Below are 14681 nucleotides of genomic sequence, written 5' to 3'. Positions count from 1 at the left end.
CCTTAAAAATATTAAGTAAATAATAATAATAATAATAATAAAAAGTTAAGTGAACTTGACAATTCACTTAACTTATTATTTTTAATTAGCATTTACTTAAAAATTTTAAGGCAACAGGTTTCCTCAATTTTTTTAAGTTAAGTCAACTTATCACTTTTTACAGTGTACATGCTTGTCTGTGACATTTAACAGAGACTCGCTTGATGTCAGGAAACCTTTATGCAAAGTGGAAATACCTGTGAATTTCTTTCCTTTGTTATCAGGATATAACCGTAAAATGTAAATTTTGCACAGGGAAAACATGCATCAAAAACAACATGTGGATTGCCAGAACACCTGACAAGCCACTATATGCTTTTGAGTTTGTTTGAAGCACATAAAATTAAGCATTTTCATTTTATGGATAACTTGGGTCTGTTTGGGCTGTTTTCCAGATGTGTTTTGTCCATAGAAATATGTTATTCATTACTGTAAAGTAACTTTTGGACTTTGGACTTGTTTTCGATGCACAGACGTGATCGTAGGGCTGCACGATTTGGAGAAAAAATCGAATTGCGATTTTTCTGATCAAAATTGTGATTTTCAATTTAAAATGCGATTTATTACTATTTCATAAAAGAGCTACAGGTTTGTTGTGGTGGTTTTAACAGCACCAAAGAAAGACCACAACACAAACTATGCTACACTGTGCTACTGTTTATTTAAAACCTCTTAAACATTGTGTCCATTTTTTTTTTATATAAAGTTGTCAGAATGCAAACATCTGTCATGACATTAAGAACTACAGTATCTTAATTAAAGTTAAATTAACAATCTTAATAAATATATAAAATCTTAAACTTTTAAGAACCAAAACACACTGTACTTTCGGCAGGTTTTACGCCCGTTTCACACATGCTCCGTTTGCAGTGCGTATTTTTTTCCGCACCCATGTTAACGGATTAAAGCGTTCTCACTGCATGCGGTTGCGGTCCGGCAGTGCTTTCCTGGAGCGGTGCGTCTGCAGCACGTGCTGAATTAAAGTGACAGCGCTTTGTTCACGGTAAAAATGAACATGGATTGACATGGAAATGTAGTAATTTCCCAATAAATCGATATAATTAAAGTCTACTATGTTTCACAGGCTTTTTGGCTAGGTTTAAAACAAATAAAAGTGCACTTTTAGATAAACAAGGCAACATATGCACTTGTCCTGTGGAGGTAGAAAAACAAAGTTCTTTAAGACCCGCGGGACTGTTTGTAATAAAGATTTAAATGTAAAAGGCACGAGAGCCGACTGTTTCTGTCAGTGGTAAGTTTTAATTTAAAATATAGGCTATATGCTGTTTAAATGTTTCCACTTGAGCAACTTAATATACAAATCTAGAAGCCAAATTCATTGAATACGTTGTTTATATTAATTGAGTTTAAACGTGAATATGTCTATGAAATATTGTGTAACTGTACTGTGATTAAAAGAGGATCACAATGCTGTAAAAAACACTTTCAGTATAGGCTAACAACGTTTGGATTTGAAATCAAAATAATGGATAAATGTTGTGTTTGTGGTAAACAGCCGCGGATCAGGAGCGGACTGCAAACGCGTCCCGTGCAAAACAATGAGTCCTGCTGCTTCTGCACCGCATACGCACTGCAAACGGAGCATGTGTGAAACAGGGGTTACAAAGTACATCAGAACATCGAAATCCAAAATCATTCCAAACATATGCGGTGCTTTTTACCAAGTCGTCTGCAGGACTTTGCTCTTCTGCAGACACACTTTGTTGGGAAGTTGAACCACTGCTCTCGCTCATCTTTTCCAAATGGCGTTATTTGACGTTCAGTCAGCACGTCCAGTGTTAAAATGCCCCCTATTGGTTAAACTCTGCATCAAACGTAAAATGCGCATGAAGCAAACTGTCAAAAACTACGTAGATGTTCGTTACCATATTTGATAGTTCTTCATAGAAATAATCGCAGCTTTTGCGATTTGAAAATCGCACACTTTCAAATCGCGATTTCGGTTTACAAACGATTAATCGTGCAGGCCTACGTGATCGATTACTAATCAAATTTGTTGTAGAGTTATTTCCATTTTATCGATTAGCTATTGCAGCCCTAGTCAAACATTATTCAAAGATATAATGCATTTCTCCTGTTGAGCGCTTGGACAAGATTAAAGCTGTTTTTTCATAACCCTAGCCTTTCTTGTGGATGAACCTGAACTGAATTGTTGTTTTTATTATTTGCTGCTCTGCCCTGGGAAAATGTCACTGGGTCTGTTTCTGTGTGCTGGATCTGAGCTGACCTGTTGTGCCTGGCCTTTCAAATGCTTTCTGTGTGTGACCTCTCCACTGACACTCAACCGCTGCAGCAGTGATTCAACAAGCCAAGGACTTTCTGTTTTCACCATTTACTCCTTTATTCTCTTTATGGACCTGTTAAAGATGTTGGTCATTCACACACAGAGTCAGAATTTCCGTATTTTCTGCATAAAGATAGATCATTTATAGGACTAGAGTGCCAGTACAAGAGGGATTGTATTTAATACGTCATTGTTCCCCTCAAACGGATGGAATGATCTGGTTTCAGGATCTGTATGGATTTTGCCCATTATGAAAAAGCCAGGCAGGAATCCAAGTCACTTTACAAAATGAAAGCAAAGAGAACAAGCCAAATGAAAGACAAAAATATACTCAATAAGATGGAAATTGAGAGACTCAAGGGGATTTCTGACAGCCTCAGAGATACCGCTCAACACAATACTGTCTAGTCTAGACTACATTTACACACAACTGATTTATTTGACTAAATCTAAATGCAACATTCTGCATTTTTAGATTTTTATTGTTTTTTCTTATAGCTAGTTATACATACAGTAACCTAACCCTAATCCTAACAAAAAACCTTATGAATATTAGCATTAAAACAAACAAGGTTGTTTTTTATAAATGAGGACATCTCTAAGAGAAGATTTTGTCTGATTTAGCTCATGTCTGGGTACAAATGTGTCCCCAAAATATGGTTAATTAGGTACACACACACACACACACACACACACACACACACACAGACGCACACTTTCTAAGATTATCTCTAATTGCTATTATTTCTCATGAATAATAAAAATAATAATAACATGTACACTATAATTCAAATGTTTCTAAAAAAAAAAAGGTCTTGGACCACCAAGGATACATTTACTTGATCAAAAATACAGTTAAAACCATAATATTGTGAAATATCATTGCAATTAAAAATAAATGTTTTCTCTTTTTATTATACTGTTAAAATTCAAAAGCTGAATCATCACTACTCACGTGACCCTTCAGAAATCACTCTGATTTGCCGCTCAAGAAACATGGATTATTATTGTCAATATTGTGTATTGTGTCAAGTATCTGTGCAAGTACCGCTCACATCTTCTTCAGATGTGTAAATGTAGTTTCTTTTTCACTGTTGCATAGTGGTATCTTTTAGATTTGTCTCAAATCATTTCAGAAATGTTCAAGCCAACACAATTAAATGAGCTCAAGATATTAAGATAATTATAATGATCTAAATGAGATAATTAAGCATGTGGGAGATTAATCTTGGAGACCGCCCAATGAATGCAGTTTTAATTAGAAGACATTTCGGAGCAGTGGAATTATCACAATTGGAGTATTTTTGTAAAGCCTTTCACAAACGTTCTGGCATCATTGCTCAGGGATTTCTGTTTTTCAGTAATGAATTTCAGGATGAATTATTTTTGACCTGCTAAAGATGCAAGCTGAAGAGAGCGTTGAAATCTGTGAAGTAATTCATTAAGACACTTTGTGAGCTTTAGTAAATTACAGGCAACTCTTTCATGCTTTCATGTCAAGCCCCTTTCTTTTCTTCTCTTCTGCGATAAACCAGCACATTTCCATGAAAGAAGAAAGTAAACAAAATGATGTGAATCAAGGGCACCTCTATTAGAGGCTGATGGAAGTGTGAGTTTTGACCTCTGTTCGTCTGGTCCTCTCTCACCTCTTCAACTCACACACACACACACACACGCACACACAGTCTAAATCAGCAGGTTGTCTCGCACCGCTAGGTGTCATAATGGCCATGACTATGCTGTTAAATCATTTTGACGACTAAACCAGGCTAAGCACCCTCACATTTTCACAATTCTCGTCTGTATTTGTTCGCTCGTTTCAGCGTCAGTGTGACAGCAAAGCTTGGCGAGATGTCACGGCTGTCTTAAGACTTCTCTTTTAATAAGATGAACACAGCCACATGCAGTGCAGCAGGGACAAACACACACTGTTGTGTGTCCAATTTACACAGAGACATGCTGAGCTTGATCAAAGTCCTTTTTAAGCACGCCAGTACACTTGGCGGCCATCTTCATGACACGCTAATGCAGCTATTTCCAGACAAGTACAGATTCTCAACTTAAATGAGAAGGCCCAATCTCATGAAACCTATGAAAAAATAAAAGGAATAATAATAAATTATATTTAGCATAAAGAGAGTTTAGCCTGTTTTAAAGTCTTTTGTTTTTTAATGTTTGTTGTTGTTTTGTGCATTTTTTTGATGGGTTTTATTTTGTTTGTTTTTTAGTTTTAGTTTTGTTTTGTGTAACTGTTCTTTTATGGTTAATCTTTTACCATCAGTCTTACTAAAGGCTTCATTTTCTCTATGCGATATATTTGATCTTGTACTCTGTCTATTCCAATCCGTCTGAATCCATCTCCTTTTGTTTATTATAATAAATATGCTGTAATACATGTGTTTTAGTGTATATCTGCACACGCTCTTTATAAGGGTGTGCCTCTGACTCTCCGTTTTTATGAGAGGACACCAGCACTCAGCAGTAATCGAGTGTAGGGATCACAGTGAAGGTGTCATCAGTACATCAGTAGATTATCTCACTCTGCAAGGTATTATATGTACCTCTCCTCCCCAGTCTGAAGTGTGGATTGGATTGCACTTGTGTGGAGCGGTGTAATTTCAGATTACACAAGGGCTTTGGACTCCGATGGCATTACGGGTGTGTGTGTGTGTGTGTGTGTGTGTGTGCATGTGGGTTGTGCGCTGAGAGTGGGCATTTCTCCCAGAAAAAGCCTGCCTGCTCAGGATTATCCCGCAAAGCATAAATCCTCATGATTCTTTCGTTTCTAGAGTGTGTTGAGAGCTAAGGAAGAACAGAAATGAGCTCAGTCAGATGAGAAAATTAGAAATCTCATATACCAGCAGTGGTGTCACTACACAGGTGAAAGTGTCATTTTTTTTTTTTTTATGTTAAAATTCTTTCTTCTGTCTCAGCTAAATACCCAGAGACAATACTGAGTAAGATATTCATAGGCCGGTTTTCAGCGGTATAAACAATATAAACACTGTTAACTCTGTGGAGCTTTCGGATCATCCTGTCCAATAGCAGGAGTTTGAAGGCGTGAATATTTGTTTGTCTGGGCATTGGCAGGCAGATTAAAAATAGTATTTATTTATGTATTTTATGTGGTAATGTTACACACACACTTATGCATGCATGCATTTGTTTTTGTTTGTTAAAAATGAATATTAAATGTAATGTAAATGTATTCATTTCTTAATTGAATACATTCTTTAAATGATGCTTTAAAATGATTATTATTATTATTATTAATATTATTATTATAATGCAAAAATAACAGCCAGGATTGAGACCGTTTGATCTTGTGCTGTCAATTTCACATAAAAATACTAAGCATTACATTGGTAACACTTAACAATAAGGTTGCATTTGTTAAATATATTTAATGCATAAATTAACATTAACTAACAAACAATGAGCAATTCATTTGTTACAGTATTTATTCATCTTTGTTCATGTTAGTTAATAAAAATACAGCTGTTAATTGTCAGCTCAGGTGTATTAACTAACATTTATAGATGCTACATTTCATTTTAATAATGTATTCGTAATTGTTGCAATCAACATTAACTAATATTAATATTGAAGTATTTTTCATTGTTAGTTTGTTAACTAATGTAGTTAAATAATGTTAACAAATGGAACCTTATTATTAAGTGCCATTACATTTTTATGGATTGATTATCTGAAAGTGAGTAAACATGACATCTAAACAGATTAGTATTTCTTTAAATGCATTTAACTGCACTTTGAAGTTTGACATTTGATCTGTATTTGAGGGTTGAAAGAGCAGATTTGTATTTCTAACTGTGCGTTGACCTCTGGGCTCAGGAACATTGATCGCCCGTTAAGAAAGGTTATGACCTGAGACATGGAGAAAACAGGCAACCTCACTAAAACACTTGTTTAAATGTCATGAATGACTGGCTGGTTACACGACACCAGCTCTATTCTCTCCCTGTCTAAGAAAACTGGAGTGTTTAAATGTAAACGAGTGCGGTTTCAGTCCTTTAAAGGGCACAGAGAAGAAGAGAGGGAGAGACTCAAAATATCCTCTCATTTTTTACACTTGTCATCCTTATTACCATCCGAAAAAACAACCCTGTTAAATTTGGACCTTTGAGAAACATGCTCATGTTCTGTGTTGAATTATTGGCCTTTATTTATTGATGCATAACATAACGGTTCTTTTGACTGGATAATTGAATGCTGTTATAATAAATTCTAAAGCAAGAAGCTGATGAAGTGTGTTGAGAAAAAGCAAAAGCTGCAGGTTTTCTTTAAAAGTGTTGCACTTTAAACCACCAATTAGTGTTGTTCTCTCTGTTCTGATTGTAGGTAATGTCGTAGACATTTACCAGCGTGAATTTCTGGCGCTGAGAGACCGTCTGCACTCCGCTGAGCAAGAGAACCTCAAACGCTCCAAAGAGCTCAACCTGGTGCTGGACGAAATCAAGCGAGCCATCGCTGAGAAGCAAGCGCTGCGGGACATCAACCGCACCTGGAGCAGCCTGTCAGGTCAGACACAGAACTGCGAGACTAAACACCACCACCACATCCTGAAGCTTTGTCAACCAATCATTGCCCTCTGATTATAGGGGTAGAATTAAAGGAATACTTTACCCAACAATGAAAATTCAGTCATCATTTACTCATCCTTGTGTCATTCCAAACCTGTTTGATGTGCTTTTTTCTGTGGAACGCAAAATAATGTGTTTTAAGGAAAGTTTCAACTGTTTTTACCCCAAAAATGAAAGTCTTCAGGGTCCAAAACAACAAAAATATTTTAAAAAGTAAATGATCTCTTTAAAGGGTACAGTATGACTTTATTTCTTCAGATGAACACAAATTTTTTTTTTAATCCATCTCTGTCATATAATTGAAGTGGATATTGCATAGCTTTACAAAAGTGAACACGATGGTATGTGAGAAAAATACTAATATGTGACCCTGGGACCACAAAACCAGTCATAAGGGTACATTTTTCCCAATTGAGATTTATACAGCATCTGAAAGCAGAATAAATAGGCTTTCCATTGATGTATGGTTTGTATATAGGACAATATTTGGCTGAGATGCAAGTATTTGTAAATCTGGAATCTGAGGGTGCAAAAAAAATCTAAATATTGAGAAAATCGCCTTTAAAGTTGTTTAAATGAAGTCCTTAGCAATGCATATTACTAATCAAAAATGAAGTTTTGATATATTTACAGTAGGAAATTGACAAAATAACTTCATGGAACATGATCTTTACTTACACTGTATTTTTGGCTATTGCTACAAATATTCCCGAGCTAACTTGAGACTGGTTTTGTGGTTCAGGGTCACATATCTGAAACTTCTTTAACTATACAAATATGTGCTTTCTTGAACTCATGCTTATCATAAGCAGCATCACATTATGAAGTGACGGTCCTCTGGATTTTATTGATTTTGATATATTTTGTACATTTTGTGGTTTCCATGCTAAAACTTGCTTTCATTTATTTTGTCTTCATTCAGCTTGTTTTTGGTCAGATTTCTGTTCATTCATTAAGGGTCACATCATGCACAGCTGTCAGCTGTGTTTTAAAAAGTTTTCTTTTTTTGTCTTTTCATAAGGAATATCATTAAGCTGCCACTTCTGTTAGCTAAATTTAGTATAAATGTAAACATGGGGCAAATGAGCTATCAAAGACAAAGTCTAAGCATTGAAACATACGCAAGTAAGGTTTAACTTGATTTGTCTTCTGCTTTCTTCTCTTTCTTCGCTACCTTTTAATTCATTTTAATTCTCAGTACGAATTATTTTAAAGACAACATGGAACATGATCTTTACTTAATATCCTAATGATTTTTGGCATAAAAGAAAAATCGATCATTTTGACCCATATACTGTATTTTTGGCTATTGCTACAAATATACCTGTGCTAACTTAAGACTGGTTTCACATATCTGAAACGTCTTTATAACTTACAGCCAACTGTCATTTGTGCTTTCATGAGCTCATGCTTATCATAAGCAGCATCACATTATGAAGGATAGGATTTAATTAATAGGATCCTCTGGATTTAATTGATTTTTATATATTTTGTACGTTTTGTGGTTTCCATGCTAAAACTTGCTTTCATTTATTTTGGCACTGTCTTCATTAGGCTTGTTTTTGGTAAGATTTCTGCTCATTCATTAAGGATCACATCATGCACAGCTGTCAGCTGTGTTTTTAAAAAGTTTTTTTTTTTTTGTCTAATGACATGTCTTTTCATAAGGAATATCGTTAAGCTGCCACTTTTATTAGCTAAATTTAGTATAAATGTGAGCATTGAAACATAAGCTAGTAAGATTTAATAAACTAGAAGATTTAATAAACTTGCTTTGTCTTCTGCTTTCTTCTCTTTCTTTGCTTCCTGTTGATTAATTTTAATGCTCAGAATTATTTTAAAGGAGTCATTGATTGCCCATTTTCCACAAGTTGATATGATTCTTTAAGGTCTTAATGAAAAGTCTATAACATGCTTTGGTTAAAATTTCTCAATTGTAGTGCAAAAAACACCCTTTTTACTCTTTTCAGAGCAACCTGTTTTGTTGCATGTTCCTTTAAATGCTAATGAGCTCTGCTGACCCCGCCCCTCTCTTCTGTGGGGTGACCAGCCGTCCTGTTTACTTTAGCCGCATTTAGCCGCGAAACCTGCTAACTAGCACGTTATTAGGAAAGGTGATTTGCAAAGATTCATAAAAAAAACCTTTATACTCACTTCTTCTGGAGGTGAAGCTGGATCACGAATGATTCGCGCGAACATAGGTGCATTTAGGCAGATCAGGAGGTGCATTCCCTTCAAAAGCGAAAGTAATTCACTATGTCTTGAGCGGCTCAGATGTTCATTATTACATTCATCAACAAAACACCTCAATCGCTATAGAAACATTCTTTGATGTCCCTGCTCCAGCATGGAAACAATGGTGGTCGGACTGTTAAGCTCACTCAGGGCGGGTCTAAGGATCTAATCGTGGGAGGGGCCTTGGTCTGTGTGACGTCACACGGACAAGAGGGTGAGAACAGCTTGATTTGAAAAAGGGAATAGGCCTATTATTTTTAGGGATTAAATAAAAAGCACTGGGTGGATTTTTATCATTATAGGGTGGTTGTGAACACACACTGCCAACACACATTTATGTTCAAACAACATGTAAAAGTGAATTTTGCATCCGATGACCCCTTTAAAGACAATAATAATTCATATCAAATCATGTGCTTGTAGTTTAAACCAGCTGACTTAGACAGATGATTATCATGTCTTATAGATGAGACCAAGCTGAAGCTGTGGAACGTGACCAGCAGTAAGAATGTTCTTCAGCTGCCCAGCATCTTCCACCATCTGCCGCACCTGCTGGCCAAAGAGACCAGCCTCCAGCCGGCCGTGCACATCGGCCAGGGTCGCACCGGAGGTCAGTGTGAGCAGCAGAGGAAATGAGTTCCTCTCTGTAAAGTGTGATATGTTTTGTTACATTCTCCTGAAGGCCTGTCTAGTTATACGGATTCTGTGTAAACTATGTGTCTGGTGCCTCTAGTGACCTGCAGCTGTCAGATGAGATCATGCGATATTGTTGAATCTCTGTGTTCACCGTCTCAGAGGCGAGTGGTGTTGAATGCACTACTAACGTGAAGCGGTTTATGACTAACGCTGAACTCAAAGGAAACGCTGAAACAGCAATAACATCAATATCTGCTGAGATGGTGGAGAGATGTGTAATCTAACCTACAGTCTGACCACTTACTATTCGTTTTTTTTTATTTTAATGCTTCTGTTTAGATGTAAGATGGAAAAAGTAAGGCACTATTTAATTGGTTTATTTCTTATATTTGTTCTGCTGTTTATTTGCATCTTTGTTCTAATTTTTAATAACAAAGATAAAATAAAAATTGCAATATTTATATAGTGAATATTATTAAGAAAATAAGTGAAGGAAAAGATGTAGCGTTGCTAGGTGATTTTGCTTTGGAACCTTCAGAAAACTTTAACTCAATATTTCTCAAAATTAACTTTGCTGAATTTTGAATTGTCTGTTAACTTCAAAAAGGTGTATAACTCAGACATTTTTTTTGGTTGATTCCAACAAATCATACATCATAGAAATTGCGAAAATCAAAATAACTAATTTTTTCAAATTTGCTAATTTTAACTCCCTTTACCAGCAGACAGGTCACATGAATTCAAAAGATTTTTTTTTTTTTTTTTTATTGTAGTAATATTTCACTGTATTTTTGATTAATTAAATGCAGCATGGTGAGCATAAGATACTTCTTTCAGACCTCAAAAAATAAGAGCTCTGTGTTCAATCATAGTTCATGAAACTTACACGTTTTGTCCATCAAGATAATCTTCACAAAATAATATAACTTTGAATTTTGAAGCCTAAATAAAAGCACCAGAACTTAAAAGCTAAACTTGGGCTATAAGCAAACCTTCAGCGTCACCACCACCATGCTCCCGACGACTTTCTCAAACTTATTTTTAACGTGTTCAGTGAAAAGTATTTACTCTATATATGAATTTTAATCCACGCTACACAAACCTTTTCATATAAACTGGAATAAATACAAAACTAGAGCCAAACTAAAACTGAAAAGAGACATTAGTAATAAATAGTATAGTGAATAAATGAAATAATCATAACTGAAGGGCATTTGAAAGCATGTAACGTTATTTCTGTACATTCCGAAATAAGGTGAATTAAAAATCAATAAATCCTTTAATAATATGAATATTTGGTAACACTTTGGAATAGGGAACACATTTGCTATTAACTACAACTTTTCCCTCAATAAATCCATAATTTGCTGCTTATTAATAGTTAGTAAGGTAGTTGTTAAGTTTAGGTATTGGGTAGGATTAGGGATGTAGAATAAGGTCATGTCGAATAAGGCATTAATATGTGCTTACTTAGTACTAATAAATGGCTAATATTCTAGTAATATGCATGCTAATAAGCAACTAGTTAAGAGACCCTAAAATAAAGTGTTACCGAATATTTTAATTAAAAACGTGTCTCCACTTACTATTCAATAAAATTCTAGTGCATTTCATCTATTAAATAACAGCGAGTTAGCGAGTTTTGGGATATGGTAAGATTAAACTTATTTTTGTGAATAAAGTACCACATTTTTCAGCTATAATTTTGTTAGGGTGGGTACACAAAATTTTATTTTATCCTTGCTTCTAGGAAATCCTCAATCTATATGCTTTCTAACAGCTTCATGTGGCCGCAAACATTTAATTTTAACGTGGCTTTAAGCACTATGCATCATTAAAGTTTCACTTTTACCATGTAAAGCCGGTAAATGTGGTGTTTACATGTAATAATCATAATATGAATTTACCTTATGGTCCGAACCCAGAGACTCTGTATCAGTAGGAAAGCGATAAAACGAGCATCTTCCATCCGAAGACATGTGTCGCATTTCGGGGCAAAGCAAAAAAAACTTTGTCGAACAAAAATATAAAATGCAGGAAACTATTCATTGGTTATTCTACAATTAATTGTATTACAAATTATACTACAATTGGAACTGTTGAACTGTTCGGCGTGATAAACGTTGAATGTCTCCGACAGCGCCTGTAGTCCCATTTAGCAACTTGTTAGCAACCGTCTTTTTTAAGAAACATAACAGTTTTAAAAAATCACAAGTGGGGTGTAACTGGTGTGTTTTATGTCGTAGAATAAAACGTGAAAGTATCTTGAGCCTGTGTGAACCACGGACCTTATTTAAGGGATTTAGCCAGAATCCCATTCAAAAAAAGCCATTGACTCTGGGACGATGGAACCGGAAGTGCTAAAACGCACTCGCTTCCAGGTTTTCACCTACAACGTGACATCATAGTTCCCCCACTCTATTATCTGCCTTGCATGATGGTGTATCATCCTGTAATAAAGCAATAAGCCCCAAGAAGCCGTGGTTTACAGTGAATTTATAACAGCTAAGGGGCGTTGTTAGGCACGACGCGAAACGGAACAATGTTCTTCTGCCAAACAATGAAGTTCCTCAGAAACGGTTGTGGTTGTAACAAAGTGGTTGCCAAGCAACACACAAAGTAAATAAAGGTTTATGTTTGTAGTGTAATCTACAACGGCGTCGAACGCGGCTCAACCAATCAGAATCAAGGACCGGAACTATCCGTTTTATAATACCAAATTTTAATGATACTCTGATGTGCATTTATAACCTTTTTGTGTGATTTTAGAGATATCTAAGCAGGCCAGGAAGAGCGGTTTGAAAAATATGGCTTCCTAAAAGTAAAAAATGCAGCTGAAAATAAAAAGTTAATTTCATTGTCTGGGTCTTTGCGATCCTCTTACCCCACATCCGCCCAAACACTTATTATATCATCACTCTTAAAATGCATCGTCTCTCTGTCTGACTCATGAAAAGATGTCGTACCTTTCTCATACTGCTCTCCATCTCCTGTCCTGGCACTCTGCCTGGCTGTGTCCGGGTCTCTGGCCTGTCTGAGTGGACATTTCTCTGGGCTGCTGTCCAACAGCCTCAGCCCCCGGCAGGGAGGAGACGCTCGCTGTCCCGCAGGCTCAGCGGGGAGCTGCTCTCCATCCAGCTTTAATTAGGACTGAGCTCTTAGAAATGCAAATGCACAGTCAGACAGGACTCTGTGTGTGAATGGTACAGTAAGCTTTAGTGGTGATCTGTCAAAGTTAATGCACACGGTGCTGATTAGTGACTTCCTCTCTGTCTCTCAGTGTCGATAGTGATGGGGGTGCCCAGTGTGAAGAGAGAGGTGCACTCCTACCTGACCGACACGCTGAGCTCACTGATGTCAGAGCTGAGTCCGGCCGAGAAGGAGGACTGCGTGATTGTCGTCTTCATCGCGGAGGTAAGAATATGCAGCATGGATTAATTTTTTATGAGGATGTAGCATTTTTCTTTATGAGACCCAGAAATGTGATCTGTGTGTGTTGTGTGTAATCATGTATCATACAGTATGTGGGTTAATCACATCTTGTTTTCTTGTGACTTTACCTGCTTTCTCTATTACATATATATACAGCAAATATATATACTGCGGCATATATAATATAATATAAGTCCAAAAGAAGCCAGAAGTGACTTTTGAAGGATTTAATTCAAGTGTCATGAAACCCCCCTGTTTCAGCACTGGTCTTTCACACCTTGGATCTGAAAAAGACTCCAGAAATGGGCGTGGAAAACTGTGGAAAAGTGGGAGTGTATAGGGGGGAAGAGGGGAGAAAACAACCAATAAAACACAGACTAAAGGCTGTTACTTTCTGTTACTAGTCTTCTTTAAATTTTTGGTCTGTATCGTTTGCTGTGCATCACAATAATCCGTCATGTCATCGTGTTCATGATCAGACGAGCCGCAGCAGCACATGCCCTTATTAGCGCATCTTTTATTTGAAGAAGATATGATATGTGCGCGTGCTTTTTCATGTTTGGAGCACGGGAGAATATGAACTATTTTCCCATAAACTTGAAACACGCTTGCTCCGGTCTGGATATGAACTATGATGCATGCAGCGAGTATTGCGGCGTTCGTGCAGAAACCGCTCTCACATGTGCGCTCCACGCGTTGTCGTATTAAATATGGTTACGGTTAGAGGTCGACCGATAGTGGATTTTACCGATACCGATAGCTAGGTTGGACCACACTGGCCAATACCGATTAATCAACCGATAGTTTTCAAAATGGATACTGAAAGAAAACTAGTGCTTTACTATTAAAAAAAAAAAAAAGCAGTAACAGTACTGAACCATACTTTGTAAATGAATAAAAAATATTAATATTATTTATTATATTGATCATTAAAGGTATTTCATAGTTTGCTAATGTTAAAAGAAGAAACTTTAAAATTTAAAAATGTAGCCTATTAGTAGCTAATAGTGAATGTTGAAATGAACACACTCTAACAAGGAACAATACTTCTGCAGTTTTCATTAATGCTACAAATGGACTCTTATTGTTAAGTGTTACCATTTAATTTCAACAGTCATGCTTAAAGATCTTTAAATATCTATCTTTAAAGTCCATAGCATTAAAATTACATACATATGGATATTGTATGTGTACTCACACACTTTATTTGTTTCTATTTTTTAACACTTGATAATTATCTAATCAAAAAAAAAAAAAAAGTTAGCCACACACCGGGCAAAAGCGCAGCGCTGTGTCTAGGATATCTCACACACACACACACACATCAGACGCTTTGCGTTCAATTCAAGTGGCGGTCTAAAACAATTTATATAATCACCAAATGGACATAAGTTTGCTTCAAAAATGAACAGTGTGGCATAAATGAGTTTGAA

General features: G+C 36.2%; 1 protein-coding gene across 1 annotated transcript in view; it reads left to right on the top strand.

The window, feature by feature from the left end:
- Positions 1-14681, top strand: part of mgat4b (alpha-1,3-mannosyl-glycoprotein 4-beta-N-acetylglucosaminyltransferase B) — a 143960-nt gene that overhangs the window by 75176 nt on the left and 54103 nt on the right. Inside the window, exons 2-4 of the mRNA XM_058798179.1 lie at positions 6704-6883; positions 9647-9790; positions 13097-13230. Of these exons, the coding sequence (XP_058654162.1) occupies positions 6704-6883; positions 9647-9790; positions 13097-13230 (458 nt within the window). The remainder of the gene's footprint in view (positions 1-6703; positions 6884-9646; positions 9791-13096; positions 13231-14681) is intronic.

The sequence above is a fragment of the Onychostoma macrolepis genome, chromosome 14, assembly GCF_012432095.1.
Source record: "Onychostoma macrolepis isolate SWU-2019 chromosome 14, ASM1243209v1, whole genome shotgun sequence".
Classification (NCBI taxonomy): Eukaryota; Metazoa; Chordata; class Actinopteri; order Cypriniformes; family Cyprinidae; genus Onychostoma; species Onychostoma macrolepis.
The sequence above is the reverse complement of the archived record's forward strand: the minus strand, read 5'-3'. Positions and strand labels throughout refer to the sequence as shown.